The 25,339-nt window shown below is 42.0% G+C and overlaps 1 protein-coding gene across 3 annotated transcripts in view; it reads right to left on the reverse strand.

The window, feature by feature from the left end:
• The window catches only part of RBM44 (RNA binding motif protein 44), a 34,512-nt gene extending 9,843 nt beyond the window's left edge, over positions 1 to 24,669 (reverse strand). Inside the window, exons 1-10 of one of the 3 annotated variants that reach the window (XM_049614581.1) lie at positions 24,602 to 24,669; positions 13,488 to 13,577; positions 9,198 to 10,810; positions 8,852 to 8,910; positions 7,523 to 7,699; positions 6,828 to 7,011; positions 6,711 to 6,733; positions 6,494 to 6,578; positions 2,722 to 2,836; positions 1,613 to 1,741 (exon numbers count right to left, since the gene is read on the reverse strand). In XM_049614581.1, the coding sequence (XP_049470538.1) occupies positions 1,613 to 1,741; positions 2,722 to 2,836; positions 6,494 to 6,578; positions 6,711 to 6,733; positions 6,828 to 7,011; positions 7,523 to 7,699; positions 8,852 to 8,910; positions 9,198 to 10,810; positions 13,488 to 13,560 (2,458 nt within the window). In that variant the 5' untranslated portion in view covers positions 13,561 to 13,577; positions 24,602 to 24,669. Of the gene's footprint in view, positions 1 to 1,612; positions 1,742 to 2,721; positions 2,837 to 6,493; positions 6,579 to 6,710; positions 6,734 to 6,827; positions 7,012 to 7,522; positions 7,700 to 8,851; positions 8,911 to 9,197; positions 10,811 to 13,487; positions 13,578 to 24,488 lie in introns of all 3 variants that reach the window. The other 2 variants (XM_049614580.1, XM_049614582.1) reach the window with 2 other exon arrangements.
• Between the last annotated feature and the right edge of the window lie 670 nt (positions 24,670 to 25,339).

The following is a 25,339-nucleotide window of genomic DNA, read 5'->3' on the forward strand; positions in this document are numbered from 1 at the left end:
TTGGTTTGATAAAATTCAGAATTCTTAGAATGCATTTTCACGGTCTCTATTTTGAAGAGAACTTGGTCTGAAATCAAGAAGGATTTACTGAACTGAGATTCTTTCAATTTACTGTCCAAACCTATAAGCTGGCACATCAGTGGTAGACAACAGATATCTGTTGAATGAATTCTTAGAGCAGCTTTAATTTGTTTCCTATTTGTATATAATAGTGGGAGAGTTTTAAGCTTGACTTTCTCACATTTCTCACTCTCTAATATACCCAGCACTGCATACGCGTCACCTCGTGTAATGCTCAAGGGCACCCCATGACCCAGCAACTGCCATCGTTTCCATTCTGTAGAGAAGGATGCCAAGGTCTTAGGAGTTTAGGTCACAAATCTCATTAAGTGGTGCTGCTGGGATTCAGGCAGAATCCTTCATCTCTAGGCGATAACAACCTTCTTCATTAACTTACTTCCTTTAATCTCTTGGTTTATAATGTACTGTTGTAGAGAAAATAGCGTAACTAATTATCTGTAGATTTTTACACTGGGGTGAGGGAGCAAGGAGCTACAGTGAGCCAACGGAGACCCTCCTTTCACTAGTTCAATACAAACATGACCACTAAACACCCCACGGGCAGAACACTGTACGTAGCACTGGGTATGGGTAGTGAACGAAATACAGAAAAATCCGACCCCTCTGAGCTACCGTGGGAAGGCAGTCCACAGATCAAGTAAGCTATGTACACAGTGCGTGCCAAGTGATGTAGACAAAAATAACGCAAGGAAAGGAAAAAAATTAGTTGCGATAAAAGTAGATGAAATAATGTCATTTATGTTAAACTGCATATGTATATTACATATATGCATAAAGAAATGCATAAATTGATGGTAAAGTATATTAAGAGTGGTTAATGCAGGTTGGAGAACCTTCAGGTAAAATTTCCTTACATTTTATTTAAAAATATTAGTAAGCATTATTTATACAAGCCAAAAGACCCCCCTAAAAACCATTGCCATTATGTCAAAGAAAAGAAAACATATAGGCAAAAAATAAAGGAAGGGAGCATATATCTAGAAATGACAGAATGGCAATGATCATGGACACGAGAGGAAATTACAACTATTATAAGCAATTAAAGACTATCTAAAGATGGAAACATTCTTGAAACGAAATAAATTATGAAAGTGAGGGAAAGCAGACAGCTTTGATCTCTCATGCCCATTTGAGAGACAGCACTGGGTGCCTGACACAAACTGGGAAGCTGGTTCTGTCCACCACATACCCCTCCTGCTAGAAAACGTCTGCTGAGGGTCAAGGGAAAAGAGCACCCTGAAAGAGCACTGGTGTTGGCCTTGAGCGATGGGGGAGGACGCGGACCTCTACCTGCGAACCAAATCTGGGATTTAAGCTTTTAGCAGTTTTCTGAAGGAGAAATGAACATTTTAAACGGATTTACTTTCTAGAAAAATTGACCTCCAAATGTCCAATGTCTTATTTTTTATATTTATAAAGGAAAGCCACGACAATAAAATATTAAAAGTTTAGTCCCCAGAATAACACAAGAGATGGCTACAAGATGAGCTACAGTAATTCAGGATTTCTTAGTAAACCGTTAACAACCAACCTTGTGTAAACTTTGGATCCCCTTTGTCCTTCTCTATTTGATTTTCTTGTATTCCTGACAAGTCAACTCCTGTCAGGTTTTCTTTAGCATCAAACCAGTCTTCACTTACGTCTCGGTAATTTTTGCAGCCTGAGAAATTAATCAGAAGTAGCTATGAATTATGTATGATGTTAAACTCTCTGAGAAATTATCTAACAAGCTTCTTAGAATGAATCAGCATGATGACAATTATTAGTTTTAGGTAAAAATAAGTATCAGCAAAGTATAAACCAAGCATAAAGATTGAGAAGGGTTTTTCAGTAGCCCCTGAATAAAAAGTACTATTCTGAGTGATCTGCTTCCCAGTATTTATTTGTTTATTTATTACTTTTTTATTTCAGAGAAAGCGAGACTGCATGAGCAGGGGAGAAAGGGAGAAAGAGAATCTTAAGCAGGCTCCAAGCTCAGCATGGAGCCCCACGTGGGGCTCGATCCCACGACCCTAGTATTATGACCTAAGCCAAAATCAAGAGTCAGATATTCAACTGACTGAGCCACCCAGGCACCCTTTAAAAAAAAAAATTTTTTTTTTTTTAAATTTTAGACAGGGAAAGAGAGAGAGAAAGCTTGAGTGGGGGAGAGGGGCCACTTTTCCTTTAATTAACACTGATTCCCAGTTTATTGAAGGCCTTACTTTTCTGATCTTTAAGTGAAATTAAATTTTTATACACAGAATAATAGCAAACATTTAAAAAAGGGATTAAACAGTACTGCAGCTCTATGTCATTAAAAACTGAATTAATGATCTTTTTGGAATAATTATCATCTTTTTCCATAGAGGGCAAAACTAAAAACAAAGTACGACTTATATAGATGCAAATTGGACAGAAGAAAGACTTTTCAGATTGGAGAACATGAAGCAGAAGATTAAGCCTGTATGATTATTTGGCGTTAAATAACCTTACACATGTTAAGTAGACGTAACAAGAATGTATTCCACTTTCATAATCAGACTGATGACATTCAGTAAATTAAAAATATTTATTCTGATTTAATGAATGGGCACTAGGAATATTTTAAACTTTATTGAGTTTTCTGGCAATGACACGGGACTACATCTTTACACTGACCTTTTTCATCAAGTTTCAGCTGACTAAAGTCTATATCTATGTCACCATTTTTTAAGCCATCTTCCTTGGGTAAAGTATCCTGTTTAGGAGGACTATCGTCAGATAGTAAGGACATCTGAGGATTAAAATAATGAAAACAACAATAAATAAGGACCGATAGTTACCGGACACTACTCCGCAGTACGCACTCACCATGGGCCCTGGTTGGCCCGCACGACGACGGAGGCAGCAAGAGCTCCACCATTTCCTTTGGCCGAGCAACTGCAAGGAAAGCAACCTGTTGCTTTACGTTGGCCACACGTAACCAGAGTAAGGATGTGAAGCCAGTCTGTGTATGGCGACTAACACCTTCAATGGTTAGCCAAGTGTGGCATACACACAACACTAGAAGTGCTTGAGAGGCTTTTCAGAAGTATGCTAGTATTTGTCACATTAACAATTAACAGTAATAGATTTAATGTGTGCTGAAATATACCTTTTATTTATGAAAAGCAGTATTTCTTTACCACGTGTAACAGCTACTCTTTACACATTATTTTATTTTATTTTTCAATATACGAAATTTATTGTCAAATTGGTTTCCATACAACACCCAGTGCTCATCCCAACAGGTGCCCTCCTCGATACCCATCGCCCACCCCCCATCAACCCTCAGTTTGTTCTCAGTTTTTAAGAGTCTCTTATGCTTTGGCTCTCTCCCACTCTAACCTCTTTTTTTTTTTTCCCCTTCCCCTCCCCCATGGGTTTCTCTTAAGTTTCTCAGGATCCACATAAGAGTGAAACCATATGGTATCTGTCTTTCTCTGTATGGCTTATTTCACTTAGCATCACACTCTCCAGTTCCATCCACGTTGCTACAAAAGGCCAGATTTCATTCTTTCTCATTGCCACGTAGTACTCCATTGTGTATATAAACCACAATTTCTTTACCCATTCATCAGTGGATGGACATTTAGGCTCTTTCCACAATTTGGCTATTGTTGAGAGTGCTGCTATAAACACTGGGGTACAAGTGCCCCTATGCATCAGTAGTCCTGTATCCCTTGGGTAAATTCCTAGCAGTACTACTGCTGGGGGTCATAGGGTAGGTCTATGTTTAATTTTTTGAGGAACCTCCACACTGTTTTCCAGAGTGGCCGCACCAGATTGCATTCCCACCAACGGTGCAAGAGGGTTTCCGTTTCTTCACATCCTCTCCAGCATCTACAGTCTCCTGATTTGTTCATTTTGGCCACTCTGACTGGCGTTTACACATTATTTTAAAAGGAGACTCATTTAAAGAAAAATACAAAGCAAACAACATTATAGGTAATACACAGCTATGAAAAATTGTGAAGATAGTACACGAGTAGCTGAAATTTAGAAACACTATCCTACACTATACTGGTTTTCACATATAACCTGTCAATTTAATTTCATCCCAACCTATTATAATAGGTATTGTCTTAAAGCCCAAACTAAGATTATAAAAATTGTTATATCTGCACCTAGTATTATTTATTTTTTCTAATATTTTTTTTATTAAATATAATTTACTGTCAAACTGGTTTCCATACAACACTCAGGGCTCATCCCAACAGGTGCCCTCTTACCTGCCCATCACCCACTCTCCCCTCTCCTCCACCCCCCAATCAACCCTCCGTTTGTTCTCAGTTTTTAAGAGTCTCTTACGGTTTGCCTCCTTCCCTCTCTATAACTTTTTTTCCCCCCTCCCCCTCCCCCATGGTCTTCTGTTAAGTTTCTCAGGATCCATATATGAGTGAAAACATATGGTATCTGTCTTTCTCTGCCTGACTTATTTCACTTAGCACAATACCCTCCAGTTCCAGCCGTATTGCTGCAAATGGCCAGATTTCATTCTTTCTCACTGCCAAGTAGTATTCCGTTGTATATATAAACCACCTCTTCTTTAGCCATTTGTCAGTTGGTAGACATTTAGGCTCTTTCCATAATCTGGCTATTGCTGAAAGTGCTGCTATAAACGTTGGGGTACAAGTGCCCTCATGCAGCAGCACTCCTGGATCCCTTGGGTACATTCCTAGCAGTGCTATTGCTGGGTCATAGGGTAGATGGACTTTTAATTTTTTGAGGAACCTTCGTGCTGTTTTCCAGAGCGGCTGCACCCGTTTTACATTCCCACCAACTGCATCTTGTATTTTTTTTTTTTAATATATGAAATTTACTGTCAAATTGGTTTCCATACAACACCCAGTGCTCATCCCAAAAGGTGCCCTCCTCAATACCCATCCCCCACCCTCCCGTCCCTCCCACCCCCCTTCAACCCTCAGTCTGTTCTCAGTTTTTAACAGTCTCTTATGCTTTGGCTCTCTCCCACTCTAACCTCTTTTTTTTTTTTTTCCTTCCCCTCCCCCATGGGTTTCTGTTAAGTTTCTCAGGATCCACATAAGAGTGAAACCATATGGTATCTGTCTTTCTCTGTATGGCTTATTTCACTTAGCATCACACTCTCCAGTTCCGTCCACGTTGCTACAAAAGGCCATATTTCATTCTTTCTCATTGCCACGTAGTACTCCATTGTGTATATAAACCACAATTTCTTTATCCATTCATCAGTGGATGGACATTTAGGCTCTTTCCATAATTTGGCTATTGTTGAGAGTGCTGCTATAAACATTGGGGTACAAGTGCCCCTATGCATCAGCACTCCTGGATCCCTTGGATAAATTCCTAGCAGTGCTATTGCTGGGTCATAGGGTAGGTCTATTTTTAATTTTCTGAGGAACCTCCACACTGCTTTCCAGAGCGGCTGCACCAATTTGCATTCCCATGCATCTTGTATTTTTAAAGACAATACTGTTGTCCCCAAATAAGCAGGTTATATCACTGTTCCCACTACAGTGATGAAAAAAAATCCTCCAGAACATTATATATTACTAAATTAACATGTTTTAACAAACTATGTGAGAAATGTGAGGATGTAAAAATCTGGCTGTAGATCTGTTTGTGGATAACTGAGACTTTTTTTAAACAAGCAGACAATGGAACACATCATTTGCTAAAGTAATTTCCTTTTAATCATGTGTTAATAGAAAAGTATATAACTCAATATTAAGTATTTTACTTTTGGCCTCGAAATGCATCTTTTTATTTAAGACTACCCAAATAATATAACCTCAGGGTTAAGAGCAAAATCAGAAAACAGAAATAAACTTTAGCTTTTCTACGCCATTGCCTCACTTGACAATGGACCATAACCTGTGTTTCTGTATCACTTCACAATTTGCAGAGTGCTCTCGCACAGACAATTCCTTAGGGGAACAAAAGAGATGAAGAAAACCTACGGAAGGCATTTAGAAACTATTTTTATCAATTCAATAATGAAGGAATTAAACCTCTGCCTGGTCTAAAATGAAGGAGATATTACTTTACCTCCTGAGATACGGGCAACAGTTTTTTAGTTTTAACCACCCTGGATCACACTATGATGGTGGCCACACGGCCTGGTCTGCCTGATGCAGTTCAGGTTTACACCTACTGTCACAGGGAGTCATTAACGTCACTGCCTTCCACCCTCAGAAGTCTCCTGGTTTGACGCTAAGTTATATATGGTCACCCCACTGAACATACGCTGCTGACATCGGTCTGATCAGGACATTAAGTTCCTTCGAACCAGTTACATCCCTCAAATGGTAGTACACAAAGTGAGCCGAGTGAAAAGAAAGACGTGAGGGCTTCCGAACATTACAGTTTTCTTTGCTTAAGCCATAAAATTAAAGATTTACCCCGATCAACTACTTTTTAAAAATCTCACTTGAGACGGAGTCTTTTTTAGGCGTGAAGGGACGTCAACATCACATGTACTTTGATTATCTAGTTCAGAATCTGCTCCTGAAAAGCTAAACAGAGAAACACTTCGTGAAGGAATCTGTCAGTGTTCTGAAAAAGAACCAACAGAAAACTGAAAGTTAACCGAATTAAGCAGTTTTTAAGATCTAATGAATTCTACATTGGATGAAACCATAACTTACACGTGTGATTCCTCTTTCATTAGCTGGAAAGAGAGCAAAGGGAAGAACAATCTCTTAGTTTAAGATGTATTCTGTGTAAATGAAGTAAAATCTGAATTCTAAAACACACAAACATACCGCGAAAGCCAAAGTAGAAAAGGTCGATAGTAGCTTCGATTCCACAGACAGCGGGGGCAGCTCCTCCAGCGGCCTGCCCTTGTGTATTCTGTCCTTCAAGCTCTCGTACCTAACCTTCAAGTCTCCCCAAACAGACAGAAGTGCTGATCCTAATTGCTTCTTAGCACAGTTACTCCACAGGTTCCTGTTCAGAAGTTCAATTTACAAAACCACTTAGGCACAGGTCATCCACTGAACACTACTGGATTATGTTACACCCCGAGTTCGAACTCTACCAGATCTATACAGATTTTTTTTCTTCGAAATGGTTAGTAAAAGAAAAGGAACCAAAGAAGATGTTTTTCTAGGGGCGGCACAGCAACCCTCCACATACAGGCTAGAGAGGATGTGGCAGAATGTCACGCAAAACCCTCCAACTGACTTCAGCCATACTTGGGACTTTATGAAACAACAGCAACAGCAACCCGTCAGCTCTATCTTTTGGCCGGACGCCTCCTCCCAACATACGTCGCTGCCTCTCCGCGAAGTCGCAACGTATTCCTTTTGGAAGCCCACTACCCCCAGGCCAGCTAACAGAACCGGATACAACCTCCCCCTCATTCTGCCTTTCGAAAAGAGAAACTAAGGATGCCTTCTGGTGTACATCTAAAGCCTGCGGTAAATTCCCAAGATACAGATCTACAATGAACAATCACCTGCTGAATCCCTCCCTGTTTTCCGTGACAAGCTTGTAAATGTCACTGCAGTGGCGCTGACACATCTGGTAGTGAAGGTGCAGGAGGTGCAGCTCTGCCCTCACGGCTCTTCGCCTCGCGTCCTCACAGCACCGGGAGGCCGAACCCCTCCCCGCCTCTTCACAAGGCGGAGATTCCCTGGAAAATAAAAGACGGGGTTAGGTCAGATTCCAAACATCTTTCTCCGGTAACGACGCGCCTCTGAAACATTTGAACATTTCTTCCCTTTTCCTGCCAGGCTTCGATCAATTTCTACTATGGACGGAAAGGCCGCACGAACACACCACAGCTTCAGAAGACAAGGATGTCAAGTCGAAGCTAAACATACTCTTTCTAAAAGTCAGAGAAGTAAAAAATTTTCCGATGTACGCTTTCTTTTACCGAAAAAGGATTCCAAAGTAAAGTATCAATTTTATTCATCCATAATCAGAAGATTTTCAACCTAACTCAAGCCTTGACCCACATTTTTTAAAGTTGCGAGCATTCTGGATGGAAACGGTTCTTAAATGCCTTCTCTCTTTCATACAGACGTGATTTACATGTTTATTAATTAAGGGTCATTATCATAAGCAAATATTTTACTGTAAATAGATAAAAAAGCCTCCACTCACTATTATTTTTCGAACGTTAATAGTTCTTGGTTAATAATTCTTCCCTTGCTACTGGTTGTCACTTCCTGCCGTTCTCAACACCTCTGCCATGGGAAATGAGCGCTTCCATTTAATTTTAGAGGACTGGATACCAGATTAAACTCATTAGGAGAACGAAGAATGAAGGAAGGAAAAAGTAAATGACCTCAGAGCATGACAACTAGCTTGGCTTCTGAGAGACCTCCCCTTTCCCCTTCAAACCCGCAACGTGGTTCTCCACAGATGCAGAATAAATTACACAATGAATTAAAATCAAGATTAAAATACTCCAGTGAAAGTAGCTATTTACTTCTTCCAATGTGTGAAGGTTTTCATCGGTGCTATTTTGTTTTGGTCTATAGGGGTAGAAAATGAAAGAAAATGGAGTACTTAAATTCATGCAGATTTGGGTAGAATAAATAGAATAAGACGCCGTGAGTTTCTGAAGGAATTACTGAGACTGAATCTTAGTAAGTGAAAAGCTTTAACATTATACGTTATCCTAATATTTATTTGTTCGAAAGCAAATGGCTGAAGCGGATGATCTCTTAAGGTCTTTTTTAGCTATTATTCTATATGGTTAAATACCTTACAAAAAAGCAAATTATTCTTCTGATTCTCTTCCCCATGTATATCTGTTAAGTTTATACATCTGACTTACCTTTCAGGATGTTTCTTTAAGTCTGTGATAGCAGATGTTTTTCTTAATTCCAGGGAATCCTGGAAAACATGTTTTAAAACTAAATTAGAAAGATATGACAAGCAACATACGTCATATCTGGAGTTCCCAACTGGTGAAACGTAAAATCCACTTTCTAACTGACTTTGCATCAATAGCTGCCGCCAAAGGCGGCTAGAGTTTGGTAGCAATCTGTTCACCGTTTCCCCTCATCCGGCATTTTCTCACAAAAGCCTCAGGAACCCCCATCATAATTTGCTGAATTATAACATACACTGCCTTCATATAAGGTCAAATAAAATTTTCTTATGAGTTACATTGGCTTTACCTTGTTTAGGAGATTTCCATTAGGCTCTGAACTGTCAACTGAGAGAGAGTTCCCCAGGGGTCCTCTGCTCATCGTCATCGGCGGGTCTTCATGATCTCGGCTGTGTGGCCCATCTGTATTACAGGCCACACTTCTGTGTCTCTCACCCTGCCACTCCCCAGGCCGCCTTTTGTTCATCATGGTTATGTCTGTATTGCTTGACGTAGATACCACAGAAGGTCTCGCACTCGTTGCCCTGCTGGTTGTGAAACAAGCCCTAAAGTCAGCGCAAACGTCCACCGTCTGATGAACCGTGACTCTGTCACTTGCCGCATCCATCACCAACTCAGGACGTGTTCCTTCTATGCTGGGAAAACACGAGTTATTTGTGGTGCTGTCATCAGCAGCTTTTAGGGAGATCTCATCCACTGCTTCATGATCTCTGGCTGTAATCCTCGGGGTAGTAACGGAAACATCTAAGGCTGGGTTGGGGGTATTTTGTAGGCTTCTATAATGTGAATATCCACAGGGAGAAATTACTGAATCATCAACAGCAGAGGTCCAGGAAGTCTGACAATCTTGACCGGGTTGGAGTAACACCTGTAAAGCTCTGTCTTCTTGTAATGTGCTAGGATTTCCAAGGTGGTGCAACTTTTGGTTCTCAACGATTTCATTCCCACAAAAATCTTTACTTTCGATTATTTGACATTTCATTTTGCCGATATAGGTTGTAGCTTTTAGTGCTTTCTGAGGGTTCAAGAGACTACTCTTAGATCGAGATTCCCGATTTTCAAGGGGACTGCTCCCTAGTACAATTTCATCAAATACCGTGTGGTACATTAAACTAGTCTCTTGTTCCTTACACATGCCATGCTTTGGTTCGTGATATTCTCTTAACACAACAGAATTCTGAAACTTGGAGCCACGGGGTGCATCTTCTTGTCCATAAACATCAACTGAATCTAAAAAGATGCTAGAATCACTTGCCAACCCGACACGATTACCGTCTAGATGGCTAGCACACTCAGCTTCATAACCCGAATTTCTTAACCCAACAACCTCCAGATCAGGTGTGTTTAATGTTTTCGTCTGGTCAAAAGATACATGAGCACTTATGTGTTCTTGTTCCTCTGCACTATGATACTCCTGCTGGGAGTCCTCGTCGATCTCATGCTTCTGCTCATCTTCGGCAGTTTCTTTATAATCGTCATCTGAAATCTTGCAGGTTCTTTCCAAGCCAATCATCTTAATACCTTGATGCTCCAAAATATCAAAACACACCCCTTCTGTGTTCTGCATTTCAGAATCCAATTCTGAAGTTAAGTGAATGAGACTTTCATTCTTTCGTTCTGACTCGGAAAAATGTATGGAGTATGTTTCATTCAAGAAAGCACAGTCGGCACTGTCTTCGAACTCACTGGACTGTGAGTGAGTGCGCCCTCTGCTGGCGTCCAGGCTCCCAGGACAAGATGGCTCCAGGAAGTCCACTGGGTCAGTACTGCTCACTTCCGTGTCATCAGCTCTTTGATCTGGTGCCAAGGAATCCCAGCCATCGTCAAGAAAAGCCGATCTGGCTTCATTACAACCATTGGAAGAGAAGAACACATTTGCTTTCTTAGGGTTAGAAGGTTCATCTGATTAATAAAAAAAAAAGAAGAAAATGTTGGCAGCAGTAGCATTACAAACTCTTCACACTAGAAGTGACCTCAGACACGATCTGATCAAAGCTCTTCCCAATGTAGGGGTTCTTTTTACATTGCCCATGACAAATATCCCTTATGGTTGCTGCTATGGACTGAATCTTGTCCCCCTCAAAACTTGAATGTTGAAGCCTTGACTCCCAGTGTGACGATAACTGGAGATGGACCTTTGGGAGGTAATTGGGGCTACATGAGGTCATGAGGATGGGGCCCCCAGGATGGGAGACACACCAGAAAGCTCACTCTCGCCACCGTGTGAGGACACGGCAAGGAGGAGGCCATCCACAAGCCAGGAAGAGAGCCCCTGCCAGAACCTGACTAGGCTGGCACCCTGATTTTGACTTCTACCCTCCAGAACTGCAAAAAAATAAATGTGTGTGGTTCAAGCCACCCAGTCTATGGTAGCCCCAGCTGACTAATAGCCAAGGTTCTTCTAGAACTCTTTCAATGGCAAGGTGTTTACTATTTATAAGGCAGCCACTCTGTAATCTTTGGGTGGCTCCTAATGACAGCCTCAGGCATTTCAAAAACAAAGGAAAGAAGACACAGGCACCGCACCCAAACACTCATGGCTTCCATAGGGTCACAGATAGGAAACGTACATACGAATGTGACACGGCTGCAGAGTGCCGGCACAGTTGTATTAATGAGCAGGCAAATGCTTGAGAAGAAAGCAGAAGCAACCTTCAGAGAAAACTTTACATTTAAAAAGTGTTTCGAAACAAAATAGTTATTTTAGGCAAATCACTTTTGAAACAAAATAGACGGTTATTTTAGGCAAATCAAACCGCATGGTACAAAGTTAGCTACATGACAGAACACAGCATTTTCGGGAAACTGTAAGCCACTCTGTTTGGAGTCGAACAGCTCCATGGAAATGACAGCAGCTATGAGCAGAAGGGGGCCTTTCAGGATGTGCTCAGGAGTTCGGCTCTTATTCTAAGGCAACAGACAACTCCTGAAAGCTTCTTAAAAGGGAATGGAAGGAAGTTTGGACACCCCTGGCAACAGTAAGAACGGAGGCTTGAAGGGGGGACGGAGGCACACAGACCAGTGTACAAGTGGGACTGAGAAGTGCCACAGCTGGCAAGGCCTGGAGGTCCACTGGGAACGGTAGATGACGGAGAGGTAATGGCTTTGAAGATTTTGTTGACTGGGGCGCCGGGGGTGGGGGACGGTGCTCAGTCAGTTAGCGTCCGACTTCGGCTCAGGACATGATCTCAGGGCTCCTGAGGTGGAGCCCCCCCCTCCACCCCCCATCGGGCTCTGTGCTGACAGCTCAGAGTCTGGAGCCTATTTCAGATTCTCTGTCTACCTGTCTCTCTGCCCCTCCTGGACTCGCATCTGTCTCTCTCTCTCTCTCAAAAATAAACATTAAAAAGAATTGTAAAAAAAATTTTGACTAAGAACATAATCGGAACTATGTTTTCTATCAAGATCCAGTACACATACATACATATGTGCATAAGTGAAACAAAAAGTTTATAAAACAGTAACTACTCTATGCCTGATGTATTTTGCTATTTTCTGGTCTATTTCATATATTTCAAAAAAGCTCGTCACAATCAGCTCAACCGATTTCCTGACTGCCCACCGGGTACCACCTGCTTGAACATCATTCTGAGATAACGCTAAGGTTTACCACGTGGTATTACAGTTGCATGGAAAAACGTGGGGCTAGAGGGACAGGCACTTTGTGAAGAAGAGCAGGGCAAGAGCAAGGTGGGAGGGAGGAGACAACGAGTTCAGTTCCAAGCAAGCAGAGTTGAAGGTGAGGGATAAAACAGCCAGATGTGAATGTCTAGCGAACTATCACAAACACGGGGCTGGAGCCCAGGCCAGCAGGGTGAGCGTCACTGTCACATTCTATGCTTTCCTGCAGGATCTGTATAGGACTTCGTTATGCATTCTGGATACTAATCCTTTGTTTTTTAGATTTATAATATGAGTGACTTTTTCCGAGGTTACTGCTTATCTTTGAATTTTCTATAAAATCTTGTCACACTGTGGTTTTTAAGATAGCTAAATGGATCGGTCTCTTCTTCTCGGACTTCTGGGTTTTGTCTCGCTGGCTTTCTCTACCACACGATTGCAACAATATTCTCCTATATTTTATCTGAATTCTGTGTTCTGTGTGTGTGTGCGTCTGTGTTGAAACCACACATATTCGTAAGTACATAAAGCTCAGTCGCCCTGCTTCTTCTGCTCTTGTTTCTTGTTTTCTCACGTACCATTACCACAGAAAAAGAAACTCCAGGTCTGTGTGAAGACAACACCTGCCACTTGGGCGGCGAGGTCCACCTGCCCGCCTTCCACTCATCCCCCTGCAGGCTACTTCCCGCCAGGAGTTCCTGAAGGCCCGGTCGGACAGAAACCCTCTCTCCTGGCTCACCTTTTCTTCCCCGCCTCTGCCCTTTACCTGAGAGCCCCTGTGTGGGCTGCCCACATTCCCCAGAAGTCACCTGGGTTTGCCAAATTAAAACCGTGCCGCATCCCACCGCCTCGCCACAAAGAAGGCTTAAAGACATAGCAACGCCGGAGAACTATCTAGCTCGATTACGTTCGGTCCCTCTCTCCACCCACAATAAAGCCAGCTGGCCTGGCCCCTCACCTTTCCGGACGTTTCCTCCATTACTGCGGTAGGCTTTACCAGGAGCTATCTGCTTCGCTGCGGCAGCCTGCATCTCCCAAGGATTTGCCTCTAGAAGAGGTGTAAGCATTGAACAGACTCGGCGTTATATTTAAAAACGCTATCAGAAAATCAAGAATTTGACAAAATGGCAATCATACAGTCAAAGATTCAAAAAGAAGAGGGCTGATAAAACTGGTAGGACATTTGAACAACTTTCATAAAAACGTGAATTGACAGCTACAGAATAGATTCTACTATTTAAAGAGACATGACACATTCTTTTAAAATTTCCAAGAAACATTAAAGATTAAAGGCAAACAATGTATTAGGCCACCCAAAAGTCTTAATCCAAAAAAATGAGTACTAAAGGCTACAGTATGGCCCACTGATGTCAAACCTGGATCAAAAATGTTTCAAAAATGTTACAAATTGTAGATCTATTAAAACCCAATTAAATGGTATATCCATAGAATGGAACATCTTTCAGCAACAAAAGGAACAAACCGAGGCAAGCAATCTCCTGGAGTAACCTCAAAAGCACACCGAATGAAAGAAGGTGGACAAAGATCACACACTCACGATTCCATTTAAGTGAAGCGTACAGAAAAAGCAATTTATAGACACAGGAAGCAGATTAATGGTTGCGTGGGGCAGGGGATGGGAAGAGGAGTTAACTGTAAATGGGTATAAGGGATCTTACTGGAGGGATTAAAATGTTCTAAAGCTGATTTATGGTGTGATGACTGCACCACTTGACAGAGTTTTTAAAACTGTACTTTTGAAATGAGTAAAACAGACCTCAAAAAAGCTGTTTTTAAAAGGCACTGACAGGGGCGTCTTGGGTGGCTCAGTTGGTTAAGCGTCTGATTCTTGACTTCGCCTCAAGTCACGATCTCATGGTTCGCGAGATCGAGCCCCGTGTCAGGCTCTGTGCTGACAGCGCGGAGCCTGCTCGGGATTCTCTCCCTCTCTCTCTGCCCCCTCCCCCACTCGCACACATGTGCTCTCTCTCCCTGTCACAATAAACATTAAAAAAAGAAAAGTCATTGACAAGGACTCTTTGAATCCAGCTGCCACATGAGGAAGTGCAAGTTAGTCACTTAACAGGAAGATCAAGGCCCCCCAGTAGCTACATGAATGACCCCAGAAGAGGCCAGCAGAAGAAATGTCCAGCCGACACACAAAATGGGCTTCTGGCCCCTAGTTATCTTCACTGTCTATACCCCTAGAAAGCTAAGGTATCTTCCACAGAATTCTGGTGACCAGGTATTACAAAGGTTCCTGGAAAGTTTGAAGAAAAAACCTGATTTCGTTCTAATTCTCCATGAACTATTTCAATTGGTGACCCTGGACAAATCATCGAGGTTCACTTGTCCTGTGCTACAATGAGAAGACATTACAGTTGAGCTTTGAACAACACGGGGGTTAGGAGCACCGAGCCCCCATGTGTAACTCTGACTCCCCCCGAACTTAACAAAAGCCCACCACTGACTGGAAGCCTTACCAATAATCCGAACAATTGATGAACACATATTTTGTATGTTACATGCACTAAATACTGTATTCTTACCACCGAGTAAGCTACGGAAGAAAAAGTTATTATGAATTTCATAAGGAAAATACACATACAGTAGAGTACCATCTAGAAAAAACTCTGCATAAAATATAAACGGTCCCATGCAGTTCAAACACGTGTTGTTCAGGGGTCAGCTGTATAAAGCAGAAGGGCTCACTCCATGGAGACAGGCGATCTAGCTTTGAATCCTGACTTAGCTACTTACTAAGCAGTACAAACTTCAACAAGTGAAAACAAATTGGTGACAATGAGAGCACAGACTTTCTAAATACATGGGACCTGGCCAAAGTTATGACTGAAAGAAGCCACAGCCTTAGATGCTTGTTATTAAGTCAAACCTAACGAACTACGATCATAAGCAGTCAACTCCAGCCTCAGCCCATACAACAGCCAATTCTTGAGCTCAGGATCCCGAGTTCAAGCCCCACGATGGGTACGGAGCCTACTTTAAAAAAAAAAAAAAAAAAGAGTATAGAAAAGATCGAAAGTACTTAAATCAAAAAAGAATTAGTTAAGACAAAAGCAGAAGTGACTGATTTAAAAAGAGTGAAAAATAATAACTAAAACCAAAAGCTATTCTTTGAAAAAATAAATAAATACCTGACAAATCTGAGAAAGGACTAAGTCACAGTGAGAAAAGGAGCATTTTAATAAGAGATTTTTAAAAAAATTTTGGGGGCACGTGGGTGGTTCAGTCAGTTAGTGTCAGAATCTTGGTTTCAGCTCAGGTTATGGTCTCATGGTTTGTGACTTTGAGCCCCACAATGGGTTCCACACTGACAGTATGGAGCCTGCTTGGGATTCTCTGTCTCGTCCTCTCTGCCCCTCCCCTGCTCATTCTCTCTCTCTCTCAAATACATAAACTAAAAAAAAAAAAGTTATTTTAAAAACTGAGATTGGTGGGGCTCGGGTGGCTCAGTCAGTTAGGTGTCCAACTCTGGCTCAGGCCATGATCTCGCGGTTTGTGGGTTTGAGCCCCGCGTCAGGCACAGTGCCAACAGCTCAGAGCCTGGAGCCTGCTTCGGATTCTGCGTTTCCCTCTCTGCCCCTCCCCTGCTTGCACCCTTGCGCTCTCTCTCTCTCTCAAAAATAAGCAAACTTTTAAAAAGTTAAAAAAAAAAAACAGATTGCTATACACATCTCTGATGGATAAATGAAAATTTAACCAAAATAGGTAATTTTCTAGGAAAATAATAAAAAACTTAACAGAAAAAGCTGAACAGAAAACCAGTCAGGAAAAAATTTAAAAGGCCATCAAAGATCCATCCTATATCAATTCCTATCAAGCCTACTAAATTCTTAAAAAAAATTTTTTTTAATGTTTATTTATTTTTGAGAGAGACAGAGACAGAGCACAAGCGGGTTAGGGGCAGACAGGGAGACACAGAAGTAGGCTCCACACTCCGCACTGAGCCCAATGTGGGGCCTGAACTCATGACCCTGAGATCAAGACCTGAGCTGAGATTAAGAGTCGGACACTCAACTGACTGAGCTACTCAGATTCCCCAAAGACTACTAAATTCTTATTTCATCTGTATAAGCAGGAAAATTCTAGGTCAAGTGAACAAAATTCTCACCTGAGTCATAAAAATAGAGTCCTGACCCCTTAATCAATTCCCAGGCTTGTGCCAGTTTACAGACCCAGAAAACCTTGAATGAAGGGGAATCTGGGTCCTCTTGAGGAAGGACCCCAAAAATACACTAACAAAAACTAAAACCGTTAATCTTTCTCCTAGCCTTTCCCAAAGGGACTTACAGCCTTTTGCTAGGCAAACTGTATATTAGAAAAAAGGAAATAATCAGACCTTTCAGGGACTACTGGCTCTGCACTGACACTGATCTTAGGAGACCCGAAACGTCACTGTGGCCCAGCCCTCCAACCAGAGTAGGGACTTACGGAGATCAGATGATCAGTGCAATTTCAGCTTGGGTCCATTTTGTAGTGGGTGCACCGGGTCCCTGAACCCATCCCGTGGCTATTTGCCCAGTTTCAGAAAGCACAGTTGGCAAAGACTCCTCACACTGGTTCCCTGACCTATTGAGTAAGGGCTATTACACGGTGGGAAAAGCCAAGTGGAAGGCATCAGAACTGCCTCTACCTAGGAAAAGAAATGGTGAATCCAAGCAATATCACATCCAAAGGGACTGCAGAGATGCGTGTCACCACCAAGGACTCTAGGATTCCCAGATCCCCACTCGATTCTCATATTTGGCAGAAGACACATACATCTTGGAGGTGCCAGTGCGTTTATCATGCTTAACTAGGTGGTGACTCCAACGGCAAGGGCTCAACCAAATGTGGTTTCATTGCCTGAGCAAGCTAGCACACCTTGCGGTACCTGGTTCGAAGCCACTGACTTGGCAGATGTGTTCCAGGTAGGAAGCCAGGCTACCACAGGGTTCATGCTGTATGTTTTCTTTCCTTAAGAAGTCGCAGTCCCGCACTGCCTGGAAACAGCTGTTTCATACCCGTGGCCTAGTTTTCAAGTTGTTTTATGGCAGCATGATAAATCTAGTCCGTTACTACATCATGGCCAGAATCTTCCACACGCTCGAGAGTACATTTTCTGACTACAGTACAACTAAGAATAATTAAAAGGATAATAATTTCCCAAGTACTTAGAAATTAAACAAAACACTTGTAAATAATTCATGGGCAAAAAAAACCCATATCACAATGGAAATTAGAAAATATTTTAAACTAAATGATGAAAATACAACATATCAAAAGTTGTACTGCTTAGAGGGAAATATATAGCTTTAAGAGCTTATAACAGAAAAGAAAAAAGGTTTAAAATCAATTATTTTAAAATATTTATTTATCTTGAGAGAGGAAGAGAGAAAGAGAGCAGGGCAGGGGCAGAGAGAGAGAGGGAGAGAGAGAATCCCCAACAGGCTTGCATCAGCACAGAGCCTAACACAGGGCTCGATTTCACAGACTATGAGATCGTGACCTGAGTCAAAACCAAGAGTCAGATTCTTAACCAACTGAGCCACCTAGGCACCCCTAACATCAGTTATCTGTCTTAAGAAACTCGAAAAATTACAACAAATTAAACCCACACAAAACATTTAAGAGCAGACGCAAATTGCCAATATCATACATGATAAAGGAGACATTCTAGAACCTTCAGACATTAAAACAATGGTAAATGCAATGAACAACATTATCTGATAAATTCTACAATTCAGACACATTTCCTTGAAAACTACAACCTTCCAAAACATATATAAGAAGAAATAAACAATGTGAATAGTCCCATCTCTCTCTCTTTTTTTAATATTTACTTTTGAGAGAGAGAGAGAGAGAGAGTGTGCAAGTGGGGAAGGCAAAGAAAGAGACAGGGAGACACAGAATCCAAAGCAGGCTCTGAGGTGTCAGCACAGAGCTTGACGTGGGACTCAAACTCACAAACCATGAGATCATGACCCGAGCCGAGGTAGGGCGCTTAACCGACTGAGCTACCCACACAGAGCCCCCCTTTTTAAATTAATGAATAGTCTTATATCTCTTAAGAAAATTAAGCCTGTAACTAAAAATTTTCCCTCAAAGAAAATTCCAGACGCAGATGGTTTCATTGATGAATTCTACTCATCTACTAAGGTAGAAATAAAGGCAGAATTCAACTTTGGTAACCAAAGTCCTTTAGAAAAGGGAGGAAGAGGGAAGTCTTCCCAATATGTTTTACAGATCTAGCATAACCTTGTTACCAAACTCTGAGGAACCTGCAAGCAAAAAATAAAAATACCAATAGCACATAGAGTCACATATCCTAAAATAACTTTTTTTGCAAAACAAATCCAGCAACATATGAAGGCCGTCAGTCACTGACCAAAGTTAGGGACTAAAGTAGAAAAATCACGTGGTTCTCTCAGTAGATGCAGAAAAAGAATTTGATTAAACATTTGTCAAAACTCAGAACCTATTCATGGTAAAAGCTCTCAGTAAACCAAAACCAATAAGGAATTTCCTCAGTCTAATAATGGGTATCTACAGAAAACCTGAAAGAATAAAAAACCATATGGACAACATGCTTGATGGTGAAAAATTGAGTCATTTCTACCAAAAACAAAACATTTGTTCTCTTACCACTTATTTCATGTACTAGAGATATTAGCCATGTAATAAATAAAAGGCATACAGACTGGAGAGGAAAAAAAAAGTTAAACTACTTTATTCACAGACCACATGATAATGCACAGACAAAAGCCAAAAAGATAAAGAAACTACTACAACTAATATGTGAATTTAGCAAGGTTGAAAAATAAAAGGCCAAGTGCATTTCTATATTCTAGCAACAAAGATTTGGAAAATGAAAATTTTAAGAGTATCATTTACAAAAGCATCAAAAAACATGAAAAACTTACTGGTTAAATGTAATGAAAAATGCATAAGACTTTTACGTTGAAACCTACAAAATACTACTGAGAGAAATTAAGGCAGAACTAAATAAAAGGAAAGATATACCATGTTCATGGATCAAGAGACTCAGTATTGTTAAGATCTGTTCTCTACAAATTGAACTACACACTGAACACAATTTCAATCAAAACTGCAGAAGAATTTTTTGGGGGTAGAAGTTGACAAGTTGATTAAAAACTTATATGGAAATGCAACAAACCTATAATAGCCAAAACAATTTAGAAGAAAGTTAGATGACATGTATCTCAAGACTTATTATAAAGCTACAGTATTTGCAATGTAGTATGTTAAACTAATAGATTATGAGAGTCCAGAAAGAGAGCCACTTTAGTTTTGAGAAAGGCACTAATTCAATTCAATGTGGAAAGGAAGGTCTGATGCATATTCAGTAAATGGTGCCGACACAACCAGATTTTTGAAGGGGAGAAGAAAAATACCTGGACCCCTCCTTTACATCATATATGGTAACAGAGGTGAGGTGGATCGTATTTCTGAATGTAAAAATCAAACCTGTAAATTTTCTCAAGGAAATATAGGAGAATACATTCATGACTTTGGGGTAGGCAAAGATTTCTTAGAATATTCTTAGAATACAAAAGGTATTAACTAAAAAGGTGTTAATTTGAACTTCCACAAAATTTCAAAACTGCTGCTCATCAAAAGACACCACTAAAAAAGTGACAGCACAAGACAAAGACTGGGAGAAAATATTTACAATTTACATACCCAACAGAGGACTGTTACCCAGATTATGTAAAGAACACACACAAATCGAATTTTAAAAAAAGCTTCACTTGGACATTACTTCACACACATAACATAAGGCATACGGAATGTTCTTAAATGTATGGGAAAGTGCTCAACATCATTAGTCATCAGGGAAGTGCAAATTTAAACCACTAACATACCATTTCACACTCACTAGAATGGCAAAAAAGAAAAAAAAAGAACACTGATTAACACCAAATATTGGTGAGGGTGCAGGCAAACAGGAATTCATAACAACACTGCTAGAGGGAATGCAAATTGTTAAAACTATTTTGAAAAACTGTTTGGAAGTTTCTAATGATGTCAAACATATACCTACCCTCTTACCAGTAAGTTCCATTCCAGTTTCAGGAATGTATACTCTTCTCTAGAGAATCATTCTTAAATAAAAATTCAATATAAAAAAATAAATAAAATAAAAAATAATTAATATTGAATAAATGTAAAAAAATACATAACGCAATAATGACTGAATCTGTTTGTTAAGTCATATGCTAAGTGTTGAGGATACACAGTTGATTAGTCTCCACCCTTGCAAAACATGATGGACACATAACAAGTGATTTCCAAACAGGGGATGGGAGAATGGAGAGGGAGCACATAGATTTTATTATAGGGTCCCTTTCCTCAAACTTGCCCAATATGAGAATCGCTTGGGACACTTTTTAAAAATACACATTCCACAGCTTAATTGGGGCCAAGAAATAATACTCTAGGAAATTTCTATACTCTAGAGATTCGGGAAGACACAAATTGCTATGTGTGACATAAAATGACCTGCCCTAGTCTTAGGGTTAGGGAAGGCCTTCCTGAGGAACTGTCACTGTCGTTTAAACTAAGATCTGAAAGACATGCAAATAGGAGTCTGCTATCATAGTGACTACTATATCAATTTAATATTGATTTTGACATAAAGGATATAATGTCACACACACAAACACATTTGGAATTTTTAAAACTGACAGTTGTATTTAAAAAGCAATAAAAACTAATATTCTAGCCTAGTAAGAGAAATATAACCTATATCTACTTTGGATTTCACAGATAATTAAGTCGACAATATAGCATGGTTGCATTGATAAAGGTAAGGGAAATCTTATAAAGAAAGTGACATCTAAGCTAAATAAATCATAAAGGTCACATAGGGGCTAACCACTAAGAAAGAGCATCTCAAAGGGAAAAGAGCATCTCGAGTTAAAAAAACAAATATGGTGGGGCACCTGGGTGGCTCAGTTGGTTAAGTGTCCGGCTTCGGCTCAGGTCATGATCTCACAGTTTGTGAGTTCGAGCCCCGTGTCGGGCGGGCTCTGTGCTGACAGCTCAGAGCCTGGAGCCTGCTTCACATTCTGTGTCTCCCTCTCTCTCTGCCCCTTGCCTGCTCATGCTGTGTCTCTCTCTGTCTCAAAAATAAATAAACATTAAAAAAAAAACAAATATGGGATGGCCCCCAGGTAAAGAGGGGTAAAAAGAGGAGACAAGATGATATATTTAATATGTACCAAAGTGAACTCATCATCATTGGTGGTACACTCACTCAACTAGGAACAAAGGAGAAGGAATAATTTTGTATTATTTTTCTTTTGGATGGGAAGCGATGGGAGATAATGAGTTCATTTTATACATAGTAAGTTCTAAGTGCCTGTAACATGTACAAACTGAAATAGATATACAGTTGTGAAGCTTACAGATAATCTGGGCTGGAAGTATTCAACCTCTAATTTCATGTTTCAGAGATTCTTTTTTAGCTAGTAACAAAAAAAATTGGCCTAATACCAAGAGTTTAGTAGCCTTTTGTTATTTTTACTGCCTTAAGACTGGCTCATGGTTGTTAACCTTTGGGGTTATAGAGTTTCCAAAGATTTGATAAAAATCACACACTTAACTTCCCTGAGAAAATGCACATACACACACATATAATTTAAAGGATTTATGGACTTTATACCACATTTAAAAATTCCTAGTAACTTCTGGCTTACAGGATTTTACTTAAGTCAGTAAAGATCCTACTCTAGGAATTCCAGGTAAATATTTAAAATAAAGAGTAAGATGAACAGAAAGCTAGCTTATCAAAATAACTGACATTACAATACATCAGTGGTTTCTTATTTTTTTGCGCTCAGAAAGTCTTCACATTCTTAAAAAGTATTGAGAACCTCAAGGAGTATTTGTTTATGTGGACAGTATCTATTAATACTTACCACATTAGAATTAAAATAGAAAAATCTTCAATATTTATTAACACTAACAAACCCAATACTTAGCATAAGTAACATTTTAAATGTAAAAATGTGTATTTTCAAATATATTAGTAAGAAGGGCATTAACATTTTGCAAATCTCTTTAATATCTGTTTTAGCGAGCTGGGATCTCATTCATATCTGACTCTGCATTCAAATCTTCATTCAATGTGTTGCAGGCTTCATTCTTTTTTTTTTTAATTTATTTTTTTAATTTACATCCAAGACAGCACATAGTGCAACAATGACTTCAGTAGTAGGTTCCTTAACGCCCCTTACCAATTTAGCCCATTCCCCTCCCACAACCCCTCCAGTAACCCTGTTTGTTCTCCATATTTAAGAGTCTCTTGTGTTTTGTCCCCCTCCCTATTTTTATATTATTTTTGCTTCCCTTCCCTTATGTTCATCAGTTTCGTATCTTAAAGTCCTCATATGAGTGAAGTCATACGATATCTGCCTTTCTCTGACTAATTTCGCTTAGCATAATACCCTCCAGTTCCATCCACCTAGTTGCAAATGGCAAGATTTCATTCTTCTTGATTGTGCAGGCTTCCTTCTTAAATGTGAACAGATGCCCAACGTCAAAAACTTTGACAAAAAGAAATATTTTAGTACAACAAAAACACTTGTAAATCATTATATCTGAGAAGGGTCTACTACCCATAATATAGAAAGAACTCTCAGAACTCAACAAAAAGACAAGAAAAAGGTTTGAATACACAATTCTCCAAAGATGTACAAATGGCCAATAAACACATGAAAAGATACTCAATATATCAGTATTAGGGAAATGCAAATCAAACCCACAAAAAGATGCTTTATATCCTCTAGGATGGCTATATTATCATTTTTTAAAGCACACACAGAAAATAAGTGTTGGCAAGGGTTTGCAGAAACTGGAAGCCTCATATATTGTTGGTGAGAATGTAAAATGGGGCTGGCAGCTTGAAAAACAATCTGGCAGTTCCTAAATAAGTTAAATACATGCCCACGTGACCCAGCAATTCCACTCCTAGGTATGTACCCATCTTTATTGTGTCCTCCCGGTTCTCATTTCCCAAACGATTCCCTCCCGTGTTTTCAATCCCAGAACCAAGCCAGAACCACAGGACTCTCCCCTGACACCTCCTTCATCCCTACCAGGTCTTGTCACTTTTAACATCCGACACAGCGTCAAGCGCCAACAGACTCCCACACGGACGGCGGCAATAATCTTTCCAAAATGCAAATCTGATCGGCTCAACCTATTGCTTAAAACTCAGCAACAGATGGTTGTTGTTCTTTGGATGAATAAGGACTAAAACTCTGTAGGATCTCCCGCGAGACCCTCCAAGGGCCTGGGCTCTGCGTTAACCTTGGCACCTTGGTCCCAGACACACCTGCCTCCTTCCTGGCACAGGTCTGCCACGTGCATTCCGCGGCCCGCCGCATCCCCCTCCCGGGCGGCCACCCGGAACTCCCGCTCCTGCTTGACCTTCGGGTCCCACCCTAAACGTCCGTTCCGCGGGGTCCCTTCCCCCCCCCCCCCCCCCCCCCGCAGCCCGGGAACCGCTGCCAGGCCGGCAAACACCCCACACTTCCGGGGGACTGGTGTCCACCGCCTGTCTCCTTGTCCGGACGCGCCTGCCCGCTGCGAGGGCTCCTCGAGCACGTGTCACACCGATGCACATACGGGTGACTGTCCACCTGCTCGGGGAAAGTAACCGCACCTGTGCGATAGGTCCGGTAACTTCACTCCAGGCCAGGTTTTGGGGTGCAAGTGCGCCTCGGCGCTGGTGAAGCGAGGCTGGGGGCCACGCCCAGGGCTGAATGTAAACGTACCAAATTGGGGGATTCTGGAACGCCCGGGCCACCCAGGAACGCGCAACCCCGGGGCCTTGGCGGCCAACCCGAGCCCGGCCCCCACCCGGCCCCCGCCCGGCCTCCTGCCTTGGGGCCCGCGGAGGAGCCGCTGCCGGGGACGCCCTCCTTCACACCTCCCGGCCATCAGCAGCGGAGGGACCTCGCCACCACGCCCGACCACCGCTGGACTTCGCTGCTGCGGACCCCCAGGTCCCGGGCCTGTGCCCCGCGTCCACGCCCAGCGCACCTCGGAACCGCGTCGCCGCCGCCGCTGCCGCCGCCGCCGCAGCGCGAGAACGCGACCTCAGCCTCCGACTCCAGGCGAAGCCCGCACCGCGTGCTGCCGCGGGGCCTGTCGGGTAACGGACGCCGGCGGCCCGCCCACCGCCCGGCGGGGGCTCCCATTGGTCGGCGCCGGCAGGGGCGGCGCCGTGATTGGCCCGGAATGTGGGCGGGGAGGCGGGAACAAGGCAGCCGGCTGGCGGTGTGCCAAGGCGAGCGCGGGAGGCGACTGTGGCGCGAGCGGAACCCCTCCCTGCGGTGCGGCCCCAGACCGTGGTGTGGACGATGTTGTCTGCACGGGCCCAGCCGCTCCCTGTGCGGGCCCAGAGCCCGCGGAGTCCTCCGCCGGCAGTGGCGGGAGAGCCCCCGGTGCCAGCTGTGGTCAGGCAGCCCTCCCCGACAGGTGTCTCTTCCTGCGCCTGGCACGCCGCCGCTTCGGGCAGTCCGCTAGGGTATCCCCACCAGGAGGGGCCTGGGTGACATGCGCAACATTGAAGGGAGCACCAAAACCCAGCCATCAAGACCCCATTTCAACGCAGTCCTTTAAGGAAATCAAAATCCCAAGTAGTGGAAAATCCCAAGTATGGTTCTGCAAGGCACAGCTATCCCGTCTTTAAAATGGGCATATTTTTTTCATCCCTGGTGGATTTTTTTGGCATTAACTTTTTTAAAGTTTATTTATTTTGAGAGAGGGAACCAGAGG

Source organism: Panthera uncia (genome assembly GCF_023721935.1).
Source record: "Panthera uncia isolate 11264 chromosome C1 unlocalized genomic scaffold, Puncia_PCG_1.0 HiC_scaffold_3, whole genome shotgun sequence".
Classification (NCBI taxonomy): Eukaryota; Metazoa; Chordata; class Mammalia; order Carnivora; family Felidae; genus Panthera; species Panthera uncia.